We start from the raw sequence: 19,600 nt of genomic DNA on the forward strand, positions 1-19,600 counted from the left end.
GCATTGCTGAGGAAACAGCACAGGAAGGTTATTAACGTGTGGTCGAGCCGCATTCATGAAGGAATAAAAACAGAGACGTTGCTACCGCTTGTCCACTGTGATATCGGCTTGTGTAGATGAACCAAACGAACAACTTTGCACTTGGAGCGGCAAGTTTAGTAGCTGCCTGTCTGCACCCAGTGTCCGCTGTGGTATGAACATAGTGCACGTGAATGTGAAGTGGAGAAACGGCGCAAAAATAGGTTTCCATAAGTAGTTTCCACGAACACAGAACCCTACTAATAAGGTGGCTATCGGTAGAGAAAGAACCCATGTCCTATAAGCATATCTGAAGTTCGGTTGCCTAATCGAAGCATCCTAATTAATTCCAACGCACTTATTTTTAACGAGATGTTACAGAAAAAAAAGTAAGTTAAGCTTGACTAGTAGATTACATTTATAGGGTACTAAGTCGCTGCTATCCTGGACTGAATGCATGCCATATTGAAGTTCTCGCAACAGGTCTCCGTCACGGCGTGAAGTTGGGGAAAGTTAAGATGTTTAGCAAAAAATAATGTCTGCACTGCATGCGAACGTAGGCAAAATCTAACTTCTACCACTTTGTTCTGCACAAAAAGGACTCGGGTACGCGAAGTCGCCGTGAAATTCACGGCGTCATACCAACGTTACCGGCACTGGAGGGAGGGAGAAGCAGCTTAATGCAAGAGAGGTGGAGATGTTGGTCTCAATGCAATGCCCCTTGCCGGCTACCCTGCGCCATAGAAAAGGGTATGGGGGAGAGTCCGGCATTGGCATTTAAATATGAATATAGTTTTCCGTCTAGCTTCTCCACTAGTAATTAGCTTACTTGCAACACAAGAATGAAGAAAGCCATGAAAGAATACTCTGTTAGTCTAAACTTCGTGTTTATCCTTAGTGCCCCATTAAAGAGGCGAGAGTAGGAGGGGGACAGGAAGGAATGGACACTTTCTCTTGACATAAGAATGGCGGAGAACATTCGAAATCCAGCCTGTTTTGTATACAAGGTACAAGTTTAACATCACCTGGCGGTTCCTTGCTTTAATATTGCATTGCGGATTGCCGCGTTGTCTTGTGGTATTTGACATGCAGTACGTATTAATTTTTCGTCGTCTCTGACGATGCAGCAGTTCATCTCACGAAATTTAGGTTTTCCTGAAAAGCGGTGACAACACGTTCGATAATATACGGCCGCCTGAACCTAGCTTTGAGCTAATCGCAGTATATTACCTTGCCCTTACTGCTTTCATATTCAGAAGGACGAAAGGTAACGCCCACGAGGGTTACCATTGGGTATAAGGAGGATAGCTTGGACCCTTCACCCTGAAGTCTGAAAGCTGTACATGGAATTTTTAGCCTCGCTGCTTGTCCATGCTCCTCGCAGAAGCACTCACGTTGTCTACGGAAACTGGTGAAACGACTGGGGGTGCCTCGACAAACTCTGTTTTCTAGCGCAGCAATCGCAGCACTTCAGTAACTAGTGTTTCGAAGCCACTTCAGGTTTATTTTATTCAAATTGTAACGACGACTAAGGTGATGTTTTTAACGAAAGGACGAATAAACTAAAATTTACAAGACGCTACTGACACCTCGATTATCGTTTATTTCTACTGCTTATCCAAGTTCCTATTTCTCTTTTAATTTTTTTACGCGGATGAATTGCCCGCATATGCTCTTGTTTAATCGAAATTCTGTGCCCATATTTAGAATTGTGGGTAGTGACGGAGGGCTTATGGTGTTTACTGCAAACACGCGCTGTTCCAAGCATTGCACAAAAAGTTGTACATTGAAAAGCCCAGTGCGTAGTAGAAACTCCGCGAGCGGCTATTCTGCAAAGTAAATTGTACTTCAGCTACGGTCATCCGCTCGTTACGCGATCATTATATTAGTACCACCACTGCCATTTCTGCTTGCTCATTCTTCCCGTCTTTTGTGCAAGGTTGGCTTTTCTTTCGCGATAGGCAATGCGTGTGCCAGCCGTTCCGAATTACTCGCATTTACTCCACGTCAGACAACAAGCATACGTCTTTCGGTACTTCTAACGATGTATCATTGATCTCTATATCATCTTAAGGGAAGATGGCCTTATCGAAGCGAAAGCATCAAACGGCCCATTGAGTGAAAAAGCCAGCGTCTGTCGTCTGGAGCAGCGAAGCGGCACCTAAATTCCCATTGGTTGCGACGCTACGTCACGTACGCGCCTTGACGAAGAAGAGCAGGACAAAGGAAACACCTGCTGTGTACGCTGGCGCGCCAGGTGTTGCGTGATGGGAGAGGGCATCGCCGCGACGCCACGTCACCTTCGCTCTCACTCTCGGGAACCTGCGTTATCCGCGCGTTCCTTGCCCGCGCAAGCTCTCGTCTGGGTTCTAACTTCGCCTCCGTAATCAATATAAAGAAATAACGCATAAAAAATAAACAGAATGAATTCGAAAGGAAGAACGTTGTGGTAGTGAGTTTCGAACCTACTACGACCCCGCGCTCGGAGGTCGATTGTCTTACTCACTGGGCTAAGCAGGCCTGTGCGCTCTGCTTTATGGCATCATGCTACTTGGGCCGGAATTTCCATTGCCAAGCCCGGCGGGACAAAGGTGGTGGTGTCAAAATCAACGCGGATTACTGGGGAGCGTCCCCATTAGATTATATGGCAGTTGGGCAAGGCAGCATGACGTCACGCTTCGAAGTGCACTGGCCTTATGCTATCTAGCAGGCGCTGGCCGAGCGTCTCGACGCGCTCACATGCCCGCGAGGAGTTCACAACCAGAAAGGGCTGTTCAGCTGCGTTCAATTGGACATTCATTTTTTCGCATTTGCAACTCATAAGAAGTGCTTAGGTGTCGTCGGTTCTTTTTAGACATCGCCTATGGAATGCCAGTAATCTAGCAGTCTGGGTGCTCAAAAAGCACTAGAGCTATAGATGAGGTTCTAGGATTCAAGTGGCCAGATTGCTTGTATTAAAATGCAACAAATTTTCTGCTTGCGGTAGCTTGTCGAAATTGTTTCAGCAGCTGCAATTGGTGCTTCGGGGCGGAGATCATCATACTCTGAAGACAAAGAAGTTAGCGTTTTTGGCAACAGTGTAATTTTCACCACCGAGCACTAAGCTGCATGTTGAACAGATTTCAACTGGTTGCCATGTTGTTGAAGACGCATGGCTAGTCCCAGCAGCCATCTACTGTAAAGAAACCTGCAATTTCGAAAGCTTTATTTCATGCTCCATCGGCACAGTGGCGCACGTATTAAGATCGGGCTTTAACTAGCTTCTGAACTCACTGCCTCAACAACAAACTCTTCCCACTTCAATACATTGTGGACACTTTTTCGTTGAATTTGTCAACTTATTGTTCTGTCACACTGAGTGCACATGAAGGAAATGCTTCGTCGTATCCAGTTAAGGTTTCTTGATTGTGAATGGGTATGCGTCTATGTTTCAAGGACCATGATGTACCCCTCTTTTGTACAATTCATTGATCTAACATCCTCGCTACTGCCACTGAATGTGTCTTCCTCCGCAGCCAACTAATTATAAAGCTCAAAGCGAGCTGTAAACGTTTAATTGTCAGGCAAAACAATCTGCACACAGAATTACACAGCATAATTGATTGCCAGAAACATACACGCGCAAAAACTGTCCAATGGTTTATTACATTTCCACCGTGAGATCCGCTCAGTTTCCATGGCTCCGCTTCGCTCCGCACAGTTGATTTTTTAACTGCCTTTATGTCAAGCCCTCCCTCGCGCTTCCCTCGCTCGAGACTATACACAATCTGAGGCACACGCCTGCCTCACAGTCAGCGCAGAAACTTTGTTACCGCGAGCCATATCGCATTGTCGTGCTTGTTTCATCACGCGCAAACGATCACACGCGCACGCTACAAACGTGTCCAGTCCCGTATACTTATAGCGGCTTCTTGTATCGCCCGTGCGCTTCCTCCATCGCGTGCAGCAGCAGCTCGGCGGCTTGCGTGCCGTCCGTCCAGGAAGGGCTGCGTCGGCGTCGCCCGTGCGTAACGGCGGCCGACGCCGCGGGCACGTTGCCCTGCACCGTGACCGGCGTGAGCCCCGTGGCCAGGATGGACGTGAAGGGGGCCATGAAGGTGGCCAGGCCCAGCATGGAGGCCAGTCCGAGGCCCAGCATGAACAGCAGGATGTCCTCGGCGTCGAAGTAGGAGCGGCCCGTGGCGCGCAGTCCGCCGCCGAGGCGCTTCTTCAACGCCGATGGCGAGAACGAGAGGAGAGACCGAGCCTCTCCGTCGTCTTCCGACGTCGATGCGCTGGCGCCGTGGCACGATGGGATCAGAGCGAGCAGAAAGAAGGTCGCGGCGAAACCTACGGCGAGGAGAGTGCGCATGGTCCTGGATCGGCCCTTTGCCTTTGAGCCGGGTTCGGACTGCCTCATTTTGGACAACACCTGCGTAAGAGACACGTGAGCGAGAACACATTGACTGCTTAAAGCGTAATGTGATGAGAATTCAGGGAAAGAAAATCCGACTCCGAATTTTAATTGTCGTTCGCATGATTACGCATGCAAGAGAGTGAGGATCGGCGCAAAGCTCCCCCCTGATGTAACAAGGCTGTTGCGTGCGGCGTTTAATCTGACGACGGGGCGGAGGCATAGTGTAGGGGTTGAGGGACGGACTTCGGGATGAAAAACAAACTTGGGAGGGTTTATTTTACATTATATACAGAGAGGTGAGAGTCAAGTAACAGTCGTACAGTCATTACGGGCCGGCAGCAACTCGGACGCTGCGGCCCGCGGCAAGAAGTTCGAGAGAGGTGAATCAGGGAATGCTCTGGTCTCTCTGGAATGCTTCTTTTAAACCCTTCGAGGACTGGAAGTCGCGTCAAGTTCGGCCAATGGGAGAGTCCGCTCCGATGACGCCACCTTCGGCCAATGGTAGGCACCCGTGCGGTGAGGTCACACCCGGCGGCTCCCCGCGGTTTTGCCTTGCTGTGGTGCAATGCTCTCTTCAAAGGCGGCGAAGGGGGGATGATTGGGCTCCATTGTCCGAGGGCCCACCTGCTCCCGGTGGTACGGCCCCGCTGTGGTGGCAAATGCCTTCTTCAAAGGCGACCGGTGCGACGCTGCCAGGCCTTCCCGGTACATCACAGCCGTCTTGTTTCGGGACCCACTTTCCTTGCAACAATGCCGGGCGATCCATTCGTTTTCTGGAAAACTCAAGCATTGAATAGCTACCGCGGCGTACGAACTTGTTGGCACGTGAACTTGTTGGCTCGAGCGATCCTCTGGAATGTGCTGCGATTCGATGTGGTCCGGGAGAACTCGAAATAGGCGCAGGAAACATCTCCATATCTAACAATAGGCAAAGATGATAACTGTTCCCCTTGCCCTCTCGGCTGGAGAAATCAAGATATGACAGCGCGGTGTGCTGTGCAGTTGTTGCTTTTGATTTCAATAAAACTTACAATACTTAGAAATCAGCAGTCACTTTATTTGCGTAGCTTAGGCAAGGACCATGCCTGCTCGTCTAGTCACCATTACGCACGCGCACTGCCCTCCGCCTTCTCCCTTGCGCCATCATCTCGGCATGGCAACTGCCGTCATCGTTGCAGACTGCGCGGTCACGTGTTACGACAGTGGTTGCAGGTTCTTCAATTTTTACTTTGCCAGACGAGAGGGCAAGGGGCAATCATTGCCACTACGCCCCGTTGTCAGGCTAAACGCCGCACGCAACAGCCGTGTCACAACAAGGAGGAGCTTTGTGTCGATCCTCCCTCTCTTGCATGCGTAATCAAGCGAACGACAATTAAAATTTGGAGTCGGGATATCCCGGAGCACAGACACTCTAGAAGAATTGTTCCAATTGATGCTGTGCAGAAACACGACTGCCTCTAACTCTTCAATACAGACATACCTACTTACTGCAGTCAACAAAAAGTTAATTATTCAATTTCAGTTAATTGTGCCACAGACAGCGATAATCATCATTGTGTCCCCCTGGACACATAGCTTACTTTCACAGGCGGTCTTCGCGTGCCTCCCAGTGCCTAATTTTAAGAAAACCAAAAAGCTTATCCAGGAGTGCAGATTTTTGGGTTAGTTGGTTCGTTGCATTATTTGAAGTCATAGCGCTGGATTGACAGGGACATGAAAGACGACAGGACGATAGCGCACGTCCTGTCGTCTTTCATGTCTCTGTCAATTCAGCGCTATGACTTCGATTGATGCAAAAAGCTTAATTTTGAACACCCAGTATACGCATTACATGGCCTTCTCAGCTCCATTTGTTTTCTATTTATGTCAACTAGAGTATCGGTTATCGCCGTTTGCTCCGTGATTCACACCGCTCTCTTCCTATCTCTTATCATTACGCCTGAAATTTTCCATTCCATCACTCTTCCCATGGTATATAACCTTTTTTCGAGCTTCTTTGTTAACCTCCAAGTTTCTGTCCCGTAGATTAGCACCGACACAAGACAATAATCGTCCACTTTTCCTTTCAAGGACAACGGTAAATTCCAGTCAGGATTTGGTAATACCTGCCGTATGCACTCTAGCCCATTTTTATTCTGTAAATTTCCTTCTCATGATTAAGGTCCCCTGTAAGTAATTGACCTAGATAAAGATACTCCTGCACGTACTCTAAAGGCTGACTGGTGATCATGAATTCTTGTTCCCTTGTCAGGCTATTGAACGTTCTATTGTTCTACTGCATATTATTCACCAACCCTACTCTTACACTCTCTCCGTTAAGGCACTCAATCAATTGCTGCAATTCATCCCTAGTGTTGTGGAGCAGGACAATGTCATCTGCAAACCGAAGGTTGTTCAGTTATGTGACGTTGATTCTCGCTCCTAAGCATTCCCAACCTAACAGTCTGAATACTTCAAAGCGCGCAGTGAATATCATTGGAGCCATTGTGTCTCCTTACCTGACCCCTTTCTATTTTCTACTTTTCTTGTCGGAAACCACGGTAGCTGTGGAAATATTTGTAGATATTTCCCAAGATATTCACGTAGATATTTCCCAAGATATTGCGCAATGCCTCCATGTCTGCTGGTATCTCCACTGAATTGAATGCAATTTCATACTGTATAAAACCAATATAGAGAAGTTCATTGCACTCCACAGATATCTCAATTACCTTATTGATGGCAAGGATGTGATCCATTGTAGAATATCTCTTCGTGAAGCCAGTCTGTTCTCTTGGTTGATTGAAGCCAAGTGTTGGCATGGTTCTATTGTAAATTATCTTTGAATATTCTATACAATACTTAATGCAAACTGATGGGCATATAATTCTTCGGTTCTTTAGCGTTACGCTTCATATGGATTAGTACAACATTGGCATTCTTCCATCTCTCTGGAACATTTGAAGACGTGAGGTATTGGGTGTAAACGGCCGTATACGGTTTTCAAGAATATATCCTGCCTCTCGGATTAAATTGACTGTTATTCCATGTTCTCCTGCCGCTTTGCCCCGGGACATGTCTTCTAACTTCATCACTAGTTATACAAGGAGCCTCTCTATCCTGTATCTATTCAACTTAAATGAAGGTTGCGTGGCTGATATAGGTACGGTGCAGGTCATTATACAGTTCTTCTTCTGTTTCTACTATATCAAACCCTAAATGTGCCTTCTACTATATTATACTTCGTTCAGGAGCACAGCCTTCCAACGCTTTATACAGGAACGACGAGTTTGACGTAATAGTTTTGCGGAAACCCGCAAGGTGGAGAGAAGTAATTAAAAAGGGAAAATTAGACATCCACCCGTTCGTAGCGATTGTAGCGCAGTTGAAGAAAAATTCGTCCTGGTCCGGGACTCGAACCCGGGACCACCGCCTTTCCTGGGCAGCCGCTCTACCATCTGAGCTAACCAGGCGGCTAGCCGATGGCAGGGTGAAGTCGAATTTGTTGACAACTCGAAGCAAAGGAAAGAGTTTCAAGTAATAGTTCTGTGGAAACCCGCAAGGTGGAGACAAATTCGACTTCCCCCTGCCATCGGCTAGCCGCCTCGATAATAGTGCACCGCTTGATATGTTTTTTCTCATGGGAATGCACAGCTTGTGGAAAACGCGAATGATGGACCGAAACGCCGAAATGGTAGTGCCTACAAGGGTACATTTTATCCAAATGACCCTACACCTAAAACATGTTTATGATGGACTCGATATACAACCGGACTGGTACCCTATTTTGGTGAGGTGCTTATCCTTACCACCCTTCTAAAGTGAAACCAACGTTTCTACTCACAGTATGAACGCTGCCTTTTCTGTGTGTGACTTTCATTGTGCTCTCCATTCTCTGACTAGGCAGAACTGCTGAATGTCGGGGTGAATGCTACTATAATAAAAACCATGAAAAAAAGGAAGAAAAAAAGAAAAAGAAGCCTGGTTAGCTCAGATGGTAGAGCGGCTGCCCCGGAAAGGCGGTGGTCCCGGGTTCGAGTCCCGGACCAGGACGAATTTTTCTTCAACTTCAAAGCTTTTCTTTCGAGGAACCCGTATGGGTTTCCTTTGTAGCAATCGCTACGAACGGGTGGATGTCTGATTTTCCCTTTATTAAATGGCGAGTGATGTGCCTGTTTCTGGGACATGGAAGAAAGTAATGAAATAATATTTTATTTAATATTTATCTGTCAATACTATCAGTCCCATCATATCAGTCCCATCATAGACCGCAAGAGGAAGAGCATCTCCATAGAATAATCTATGCGTACAGACTAAATGTAAAGTAAACTATAATGTACACAACTTAAAACTTGCACAGGCCAAATAAGTATTCAGTAAACAGTTTCGTTATTGAAGGGTAAGAAGAGTTAGGAATTTATATATACTAATAATGTCAGAAAGAAAAGAAAAACATACATGCACAGTAAAGACATTATAGTTCAAAACATGTAGCTTATACTCTAAAACTCTAGTGAGGAGCCTCGTTTAAATAGGGTGGAGTAATATTCATTCAATACAGCTTTGGAAACAATATCAGTTGGAAGATTAAACAAGAATTTGGCAAGAGAAGAGCATAATGAGAAAAGCTATTCACAATTGTGATGCATGCAACTCACGCTCAAGGAGTGACATAAAGCTTTCTAATGCCGTACTACAAGGGATATTTTTACTCAACTTATTCTAATGCGGATTCTCTGTGGAAAAAAATTAGAATTGAAAGTTATTCGTGTGGAATGATCATTCAATGAAAATTTGATAATGTTTATAGAGGATTGGTCTAATTTTGTGTATATAAGGTATTCTGAGGTGGGAATATTTAACTGATTAAATAAATGTTGGCACATAATCTTGAGGAGTTCTAGCTTGACTCTATTTTGCAAGGTTCAGCTTGGTGTAGTAATACTGCGGGGGAATCTGTTGATGTGTGTTTATTGTATAGCGACCTCAATGCTTTTCTCTGTACACCCTCTACTTTCTTGATCAGTCGCTTACTATTCCAGAGTAGACCTAACAAATGTTAGGTGTGCTAAAGGCTTTTTTTATGCGGTGCCTGCCTAAGACGCCTGTTAATAAAGAAGAGCGGTTCTAACGCGGCTTCCGTCATGTTAGTAATATGAAGATCCCATGTAAAGTCATGTTAAAGTCGAGCGTAAGTACTTGTGTATTTGAAATACCTCAAGAGATAAATCGTGTATGGTGGAATTCCACATGGATCGATCTTCTTTCCTAGTTTTAACAGCGTTATAGTTATAGCTGTAGTTATAGTGCTAGTTCTAGTTATACTAGTGCACTTTCTCCTAGTTATAGATAGTGACACACAATTTTGTTTTGTATTGAGGGTCATCTGCCATTTCCTACACCACTCACGTGTTAGTTCATTGTTTAAAAGAATGTGTTCATTCAGAGAATCAATTTCATTGTAAAGAACACAATCGTCCGCAAACGTCTGATAACTGTATTAGTGGTTGGAAGGTCATCAATAAAAATTAGAAACAGTACTGGAGCGAGAACACTTCTTTGTGGTACCCCACATATAACATTAGTTGTCAAAGAACTCTGGGGAATAATTTTAACAAAATGACTGCGGTTGCTAAGACAGTTTTTTATCCAACCCAAAATTAAATTCTTGGGTCTTCCGTGCCAGAACCACGATATGATTATGAGGCACGCCGAAGTAGGCAGACTCCGGAATAATTTTGACCACCTGGGGTTCCTTACTGTGCACCCAATGCACCGGACACCGGCGTTTTTGCATTTCGCCCCCATCGAGATGCGACCGCTGTGGTCGGGATTCGATCCCGCTACCTCGGGCTTATAGTAACGCAACGCCATAGCCACTGCACCACCACGGCGAATCAATCCAATCCACCATTTGGCCTTTATATAGAGTGCTTTCTAGCTTAGCAATTAATTTGTCGTGGAAGACGCGATCGAATGTGTTGGGAAAATCTAAAGAGATTAGATCTAATTGTTGTCTGTTATCAATGCAAGAAGAGATATCGTGTGCTAGCTCGATTAGTTGATTGACTGTGGAAAGCCCCTTTCTGAACTCGCGCTGGCAGGGTGTTCATACTTTGCTATCTACAGGATAAGCATATAAATGCTTTATGATGATGTGTTCGAGCAGCTTGCATACTGTGCTAGTTAGTGATATCGTTCTGTAGTTAGTTGGATCTTGCATGTTACCGAATCAGTGTATTAGTATGACTTGAGCCATTTTAGTCTTTTGGAGGATGCCAGAAATCAAGTATGTTTTGAAGTATATAGTGAGGTATTTTGTCATCCATTCGACATATCTTAGTAAGAATATCTTAGGCACGAGGGCTGGTCCATGTCTCTTTTTAATGCCAAGGTCGAGTAGTAGCTTTAAAACTCTTATATCAATAATATTAAGTGGTGTCATCTGATTATCACCGCAGGCCTTATGTGCGGCACGTTCCCGTTGTCGTAGTAAGGATGGGATGAAATAAATCGTTAAGTTAGTCCTGTACCTACTTCTCTCGTTAGATTTTATGTTGTCACTCGGCTTTGGGGGACTCAGATAGTTACCAAATTTTTTTAGGGGATGTCTTTCAATAGTGCGGTAGTTAATTAATGAAATTATATGCTCTAGCAGATTTTATTTTTGATTTCATATTATTAGTTGCTGTGATAAGTTTACCAAGTAATGTCTGTCATGGTTTTAATCTCATTATTCCTATTAATAAGTGATACGCTGTAACACACGTTGTGTCCAACCATGCCCAGCCTGAGAAGACAGGCCCCAATGTTATTCGGTGACTGAGCTAAATAGCTTAAAGACCGAACGAGACGCCTTGACAGAAATGGCATAGTGCACTGTTCCAGGTTGACTGACAAAAATTACTGCGACTTGTATGGAAATTTCGCTGATAATTTATTTGCGGGGTTTTACATGCCAAAACCGCGATCTGATCATGAGGCACGCCGTATTGGGGGCGGGGGGCGGGGGGCGGGGGGCGGGGGCGGGGCACTCTGAAAAGTTGGACCACCTGGAGTTATTTAACGTGCACCTAAATCTAAGTACACGGGCGTTTTCGCATTCCGCCCCCATCGATATGCGGCCGCCGTGGCCGGGATTCGAACCCACGACTTCGTGCTTAGCAGCCAAAGACCATAACCAGAAATCTCGCTGAGAGATTCTTGGTGTATTCTGCCCCTTATGTCTATTTGTCGGCGCTTGAAATCCTTGTGCTTTCATCAAGCTAGAGATTCAGGTCCTCTAAAGCCTTTTTCTTTCCTTAATATTTTTTTCAGTCTTTTCGTATACGCGCCCTGCCACAGTTGAATTGTTGACCACAATATGACATATGTGCTCGGGCACGTATGCCCAAAGCATACGTGTGAGAATTTACTGCGCCTAAATATTAGTTCTCAATCGTGTACTTTTCAGGTGGCTCACGTACGCGGAGAAGACAGCGCACTCAACAAATACATACAAGTACGGTGTGCCCTGGACCATACCGTGGAACACAGGTACGCGCCGAGAGAAGTGTCCCGAGGGAAGTGATCCCATAAGGAGATGACGGGGGCATCGACACGTGAGCCCGCTGTGCGAACACACGCGCTGTTCGTAAGAAAGTGGCGTACGATTTCATATGCTGTAATGATACGCAAGAACGCGCTCGCCCAATGGAGAGCGCGATGATCCCAGCCGTCGAGTCTGTTGCAGAATCAGTTACGGAGTTACGTGGCGAGGTCAAACTTTTATGCATAGGGAAACTACCCTGCGACAGGCTATAAAAAAAGCAAGCATACGTCAGCCCTCTTCTGGTGGACCAACTCTGGGCTGTCCAGCAGGCCCACGATGCGGCCGAGAGGCTCGGCCTTCCGGTTCCCACGTGGGAGCGGCCCGCTTCGTGAAGACTCACGATCTGCAGCGCTTCATTAAAGTTTTGCCGTACCATACCATACGACAGCCCGTAAACGTTTGAAGCTGAATGCCAAATTACTTTAATGTAAGAATTTATCTATATTTGATAAAACCATAAAGCATAACAGTTCATCAAGTATAAAGCAAAACTGTCATCAATGCGGCCGGTTTTCGCTATTTCTCTGCTATCTTGGCGCATTGTAATTCGGGCACCTCGAACAATGTTACGGATATCTGACGCTACCGGGGTCACTGTTCTTGAAATATACGACGGGCGACCGAAAGCACGTCTTGTCATGTGCTTCCTCCGCAGGCAACAAGAAAGGCTGAGCCAAGCAGAGAAGCGTACAAGGGATGTCGGAGATGGAACGCCTCGCCGCCTTCTATTGTGAGACAACAGGCCTTGCGTGGCGAAAGAATCACCGCTGCGCGGCGTGTCTTACCGTTGTGCCGCGGCGACCGCAAGGCGCTTGGACTTCAAATGTCGCGGAAGAGAATCAGAGTGCACGACCTACAGCCGACGCTACAATCTATTTCGGCTTCATTCGCAGGGCAATGCACTCTTACTGTAGAACAACAAAGTCACATCATTCCTTGATTTAAACGCAATGGAGCGAAGTTAAAACACTCGCTAAACTCGCGAGAACTGGGTGCCATGCTGCATTGTTGTTTGAAGACTGGCCCTATACGCCCTTCTATGAGGGAATACAGCTAGGCTGTATCACACTAAGTCGACGCAACAATGATGCCGACAAGACGCCAACATGACCACGACGTCAGCGATGAGTGGACTATATAGTCGTGAGACCTTGTCGCTGAGAGACATTTTGTCGCAGTAGGAAAACAGCAATGCCGACCCGACCAATGACAACGACTCGTCATAGTGTGTCAGGTATTCGTGGAAACAACACCGGCAAAAACCAGTCTGCCACCAGCCGGTTTCGGAGTAGGCGGCCGCTGAGCGAAGACATCGTACAGGCAACGCGATTTACACAGCAACTACGCTTGTATATTTGTTTAATCACACTCAAAGTGATTCGAAACGTTCTCACGACGCTGAAATGCACGATTGCCAACCCTTGCCAGCTGCCCGCATAGAGTTTTAGCCAATGTCGATCTTGTTCAGAGGATATCAGGCCTAGCATAGCGGTCTAGTTCGTGCACTCGTTACTGACCAGCCTGAACTAAAGGATAAGAAGTTAAGACGTAGGAAACTGCTTTTATAGTTCATTCTTGTCGATAATGACTTCAAATACAGCGCGCTTTACTTCGTACGGTGCCCACGCAAGATGCGGTAAACGGCGACCCGACGCGGAGCCATTGCTACGTCACCGTTCTCGATTGAAGGCTGCCGGTCGCACTCGCCAGCGCTTCCATGAACGAAAGGCGACTACGCAGAGGCATAGTTTCGTATTCATTGTTAGGCAGGCCCATTTCTTCGCATCCTATGCCAAACGGGCAACAAGTGATGGCTGCTACAGCACCGATAAAAATAAAAAGAACGAGTGTCACCTGCCGGAATCGGCGCCGAAAATTCTACGGCAGCCTTGTCGGTGACGGCCCAGCCATCGTATTACCGTGTGTCGACTATCGGCGTCAGCGCAGTGTGACAGGGGCGTCGACACAGTACGAGTATCGGGCCGCGGGAAGTCGGCAGAGGAAAATCGGCGCCGTGTCGACTTAGTATGCGACCGGACATTCAGGAAACCCATAGAGTTATACTGTTTACCCATAGAGTTATACTAACTTTATGAGGAAACCTCTTTGTTAACAGTTTGGCTCCACCAAAAAAAAAAGAAAGAAAAACATGAAACTGCATGTAACGACAGAAAGCTGTGCTAGTTGGTAAAGATTCATTATGCAAAAAAGGGCGTTCGTGTTGTCCACTTCTCTACTCTTGTGTCCTGTCTGCACGCCTCACCTCTTTTTCGCATAATAAACTGCATATACGTACTGAAATAGCATACGCCTCACTACTCAGTCCAAGCCATGACCGCCATTCCAGCGAGGGTTAAAAGATAAAAAGAAAATTCACTGAAGCACTAGTTCTATTTAAGAATGAGAAAATGTATGTGTGTGTTTGTGACGGAAGGAGTGCTGTTGGGGACCTTTTTAGCCAACGAGGTAATGTGGGCTCTGCATAGCAGCGGCATTAATTATGAAAGAGCTTCTGTTGCTCTTTTTAATGCTCGTCGAAGTATAAATTCGCAGTCGTATAATTTTGAATGCATAAGGTTTAAAAACTGAATAAAGCAAATATTCTACAGTTTTTACTCCTAGTTTTTTTGTTGCTACTTGGATTACTTAGGCTTACATTTCAAATTACCACAGGAGTTTGTACTTCCTCAAGTTTACTCAAGTAGCGCAATATAACGCTCATAAATATGCATAGCCGGCCATTGCCTATCTCTGTTCTAAAGATATCAATGCTCATAAACGAGAAAATCTACGCAGCAATTGAGATTCGCACGTGTACGTTCACAACCTATGGCTATCGTTGCAAACACCGCCTATTCCTGGACAGGTAGACAAAGTAAACTGCGCAGTCACTCAAACTGATAAATTCACTGAACGTCAAGCAGTGTTACCTAAAAAGAATGAACAGGTAGGCTATCTTACATACCCGTCGAAAGGAATTGCTCAAAGCTTCTACAAAAGCGAAACATCATATGTCTTATAAGCGTGCCTGAAGAGAATAACTGCTGCTTCACAAAAGCAGACAATATTTAGTGAGGCTATTAACAGAAAAGGTGATTTCGCATAAATTGAATTGGTTTCTGCAGGGATAGGGACTCTTAAATTTACTACAGACTCGCTTTCAGATCACTGTCACAGGGCTTTCAGAACCCCTTATGTAATACCCCGTTACGGGGTCTTTAAGGAATAAAAATGGAATGAAATGAAACTACCACGTGTTTGAAATAAGCACCATTGCCAGAAACGTTGGCCTTTAACAAAGGTAAGTAAAAGTTGAAATGATGTAACAAAAATATATCAAACATTATTCGATCATAAGAAGGAAAATAGAACGTATTTCAAGAATGATTCAACTATTTCACTTGCACTAACTTAAGTAAATGGGTTCTGTCCAGAGTTTACAATAGCTTAAGAGATTAATTGAATTTTGTTCCTTCGCAACTTCTTTGTCAAGACTTAGGACTAACAGTTTTATTCTTAAACTAACGTTTCTAAATGTTATGATTATCCAGGCTTTTTACACCAAACAAACTGCATGCCTTAAGGGAACATAGAACAGAGCGCTTGAATAGCGTGTGGTATAAAAATAACGTAACATGTAGAAATTTGGCGCAGTCGTTGTTAATCCACATTTCTGGGACAAGCCACTAGAGTTTTATTTTACGCGTAGCCGGATTCTGCAAGGATTTCGCTCTCATTAATCGTGTACTAGATGCGTGGATTTCATTTCCACAATTACATTGAACCACAGCCATAATCGCGCGTGATAGCTTTTTGAAAAGTAGTTTGCTGAGGCCAATTAAAGGTACAAAGTGCGAAAGCTAACAACTGAATGCTCATTTGCACACCCCGTTTGACGCTGTAGTAAGCGTGTTCTGCAAACCTCTAGATAAGTGACTTGAAAATTAGTGTGACTGAAGGATTATCGGTAATTCGATGCATTCGGTTCTCATTGACCTTACCATTCTAAAAAAATTGCTGAGCACTATTTTCCAACGTCAGAATTCCCAGTGCTTGTGTGAATTGCGCACTGGATTATGGTTTTGCAGTGCTGCACGGATATTAAAAACTTCGAATAGAAAGGACAATCTGGCAATTCCGGCATTGATATATTCACATATCCGTCGTATAAGTCAACCTACGTGGAAACCTTAAGCCTTTTCTGCAATCAGTTTCGAATAATCATAGTGCAAGCATTTCTTCAGAGCATGTGTTTGGAAGTGTTCAGAGCATACTGTAGACAGAAGTTTCAGGCAACAGGTCACACGTCTTCGGAGTCTGGCTATTCAAATCGTTTTGCGATGTCACCGAAGTAAAGTGTCCTCCCAATTTGTAGGAGGTGCCAACATCGCTAAGAAGGTCACTGTTTTCTCTTTGCCAATCGTGAAGTGCTGTGTTTTCCCGCTCCGAACAGGGGGCTTGGCAGCCGGAAAACAAAACTGGAAAGTGATCACAATGACAAAATGTAAGGAAAGCAAAGAAATTAGTTTGTTCAGTGCAGTGTTTAAGTCTCTTACCGCTTCATGTTAATTGGTGGATCAAGCTACGACGGTTTAGCGGCCACACGTTCAAATGGTAGACTGCGTGAGCACATGTTTGTGAGGCGTGGAGCTGTCACCGTAGCTTTTAAGATGTCACTGTGCTGACGTGGCGTAATGTTACTCGTTTTATCATAGAAGCTGGGTTGATAGCGATAGTTGGTTATGCGTATGTTAGTAAATCCCCCCTTGTCGTGTCAAATAAATAATTAGAATTTCTGCCCATGAGATTAAGCGTGGCTCAGCATTTTAATGCATTGACATTTGTTTTTTTGTGTGTGTACAACTGGTACAAGTGGTTATGTTTGCTCAGGAGGTATTGGCGGGCTAGGTGGTTGGCCGCTATCGTTTCAAAGACAGCACTTGCTGAGACCTGGGCGAGCGCTAAATCCTGCACACGTCAGCGATCGTGTTTGCGTACTTTAATGTTCATCCATCTCTCAACAAGTGCGTAGCCTTTGAAACAATGGTGGTTATATTTACGTACGTGTTCTTTAACGCATTTGGCAGGGGGTATAGGCACTGCTTTGATAGTTACAGATGGACGAAGTTATTGGAAACTAGGGCCACGTGCGTGCGCTAATGTGCATTTACTGTGTCCCCTTCTAACATGAAATCATAAATGGGGTTCAAGGAAGTTTGGGAGCCAGGGTAGGGATGTTCGAGGTTGTCTGCAGTCTTGTTTTCTGGTGCGTGCGGCTGAACTACTGCTGTGCGATGTGGTGGACAATAATTAAGGGAAGCAGGATAGCTTCTGCCCAAAATTTCACGAAAACTTTGTGCCATTTCGTCAATAATCATGATAATTGAGTCAATTCAAATCAGTGCAGTTTAGTGGTTAATAAATATTCAAAAATATTCAAAAATATTCAAAATTATTCATTACAACCGTTATGGGAGTTAGTTAGCCCAGTATATAGCTCCTCTTCACTCCTGCCGTTTCTTATATCCATTCACTTTTGATCCTGATCGAGCCCAATCGAGATCGATTTGTTCGGTTATAATTGGCTCTGTTCCGCAACTTGCGCAAAGGAGCTAATCGCGCTAGACAAGTGATATCTTGATTAGGCTCGGATGCGATCGAAAGTACCCGTGTGACACCTGCATTAATAATATGCAGAGATTTAGGAAATTCTTCTTGGTAGCAGAGAAAGATCCTAAAGACAAAGTTGAAGTCTAGCTTTCAGCTTAGTATTCAAGGACCTACCTTATCCGACAGGTTTATCATTGCCACAGTGAATGACCTTGGCCAGCAGTGTTCCAAACCGTAGCTTAGCAACGGCTTCGTCGTTATGACACGTTAGACCAAGAAAACTAAACTGCTTGTCGCCCCCGATAGCACCCTTTACTGAAGATAGCTTCGCAGCATGAAAGCCTCCGGCTTTCATCTCGTCGACACGACACTTACCTGAACTATTTTGACAGAAGGCCTGCCGATAGTCCGAACAGTTGGTTTCTCTCCTTTTCCACAGTGATGACACATGTCGTCTGCACTGTAACGAAGGCACCGAACGAGGCGCACACAAGTGGGAGCATCCCAGTGGCGAGGTGCCTTTTATGCGTCGTTACGGGAGCGATCGTGGGAGAGTGCGCGTTGTTATGAGCGCAGTACGACCGCAACGACACGGATGAGGTGCCGTCCCGGAGGAACTTGATGTTCCGGATGCTGCCGTCTGCCTCTGTTTCGGCTGGCCGCCTGCGGGCACAAAAGGCTTACTCGCGCGCACACGCTATCCCACAGTCTCGAGGCGCGAGAATAGGCGTCTTCTCTCTCTGGGGCAGCACAGGCGTCGTGGCCGTGGCCGTGTCGCGCCAGAATTGTTCACGCGAGACTTCGCTCCTGCTGCGCTGTGCAGACCCGCGGGGCTATGCCCGGCCCCGAATTCGGCCACTGGTTTGATTTAATGCGGGCTACGCTTTCTTCGATTCGACTATACGCAAAGAGCGTCGTTGCATTGTCTGCGAGGGAGTTCCCGGATAAGAGTCACATAGAAGGCCTAGTGCCAATGGACTTTTATGCGCGGTGATCTCCTCTGTGTCCCTGCCTTGGTAGAATCGTCGAGACGGGTTCGGGCTTGCTCTTGGCATCGTCCGCGTGTCACAGAGAATTCATACACATGGGCGTAGGCTACCCGCGCTTGAGCACTTTCTTTTTCTAGTAGCCTGCCTTCACCAACCTTTCGGTGGCCTGCCGTTTCCAAATGTCGTCTTTCGTTTCTTTTTTTCAATTGTTTTCTACTGTGCTCCGAAGACACGCAAAGAGAGAGCCGGGGCGCTGTTTCCTAGGATACAAAAAGAAAATCTCCTTTCTCTGAATGCTTATCGAATGCTTCGAGCAATCCGGATTCGGCGACGACAGGATACATGATAGAACCCGCCACGGAGCACGCCACGCGGTATATTCAAGCGGAGGTTGGTGGGATTGCTTATACTGCCCAAGGAGCGCTGTGTTCTCCCTGCTGGCTATGGATTTCTTACAGTGACGCACCGCGAATGCATAACATTGAGTGCTCAAGCTACATTTTCTTGTGGCTATTAAATCATTATAGTAATATTGAACCTTATTTGGTGCTTCGCAACAATAGCCTCTCCAGCTAGGAACCAGCACTGGCCAGAACTGCGGGACATTTATGAACGTGTGAGAAATATTACGGCGTACGCCCATGCGGTGTTTATGTATATGCATGCAAGCTGCCGCTGTCGGTACCGAAAAGCATAGCGTTGGCAACTCAACTTAACACGAAAGTATACTTGTTAATTTGATATTAGAAAACTTTCGATGCACTTTTTTTGGAGCAACAAGTATATTATAGATTACTGTTATATACAGGAGCAAATTTGAGATTAAAAAGAAGTGGTTTCCATTTTCAATGTCCATGGGTGTATCTGCAGCCCACTGTAAACAAAATAAGTGGATGAGCTGTGTGATTTAAATTCGCTTTTATAAGTATGATATATTAAATTTTGATTCAAGAGAGTTCATAATCCATTTTCAAGCTCAGGAGATAGACATATACTGCACATCTGATGGTACTGTGA

General features: G+C 45.5%; 1 protein-coding gene across 1 annotated transcript; it reads right to left on the reverse strand.

Annotated features, from left to right (window-relative positions):
- Positions 1 to 3,644: 3,644 nt before the first annotated feature.
- On the reverse strand, positions 3,645 to 18,073 carry LOC129387225 (uncharacterized). Its single transcript, XM_055075997.2, has 2 exons — positions 17,970 to 18,073; positions 3,645 to 4,429 (listed from the first exon to the last, which is right to left on the reverse strand). The coding sequence occupies exons 1-2, from the start codon at positions 18,042 to 18,044 to the stop codon at positions 3,917 to 3,919; spliced, it is 588 nt and encodes a 195-aa protein (XP_054931972.1). The 5' UTR covers positions 18,045 to 18,073; the 3' UTR covers positions 3,645 to 3,916.
- Positions 18,074 to 19,600: the final 1,527 nt, after the last annotated feature.

The sequence above is a fragment of the Dermacentor andersoni genome, chromosome 2 (genome assembly GCF_023375885.2).
Source record: "Dermacentor andersoni chromosome 2, qqDerAnde1_hic_scaffold, whole genome shotgun sequence".
Taxonomy (NCBI): Eukaryota; Metazoa; Arthropoda; class Arachnida; order Ixodida; family Ixodidae; genus Dermacentor; species Dermacentor andersoni.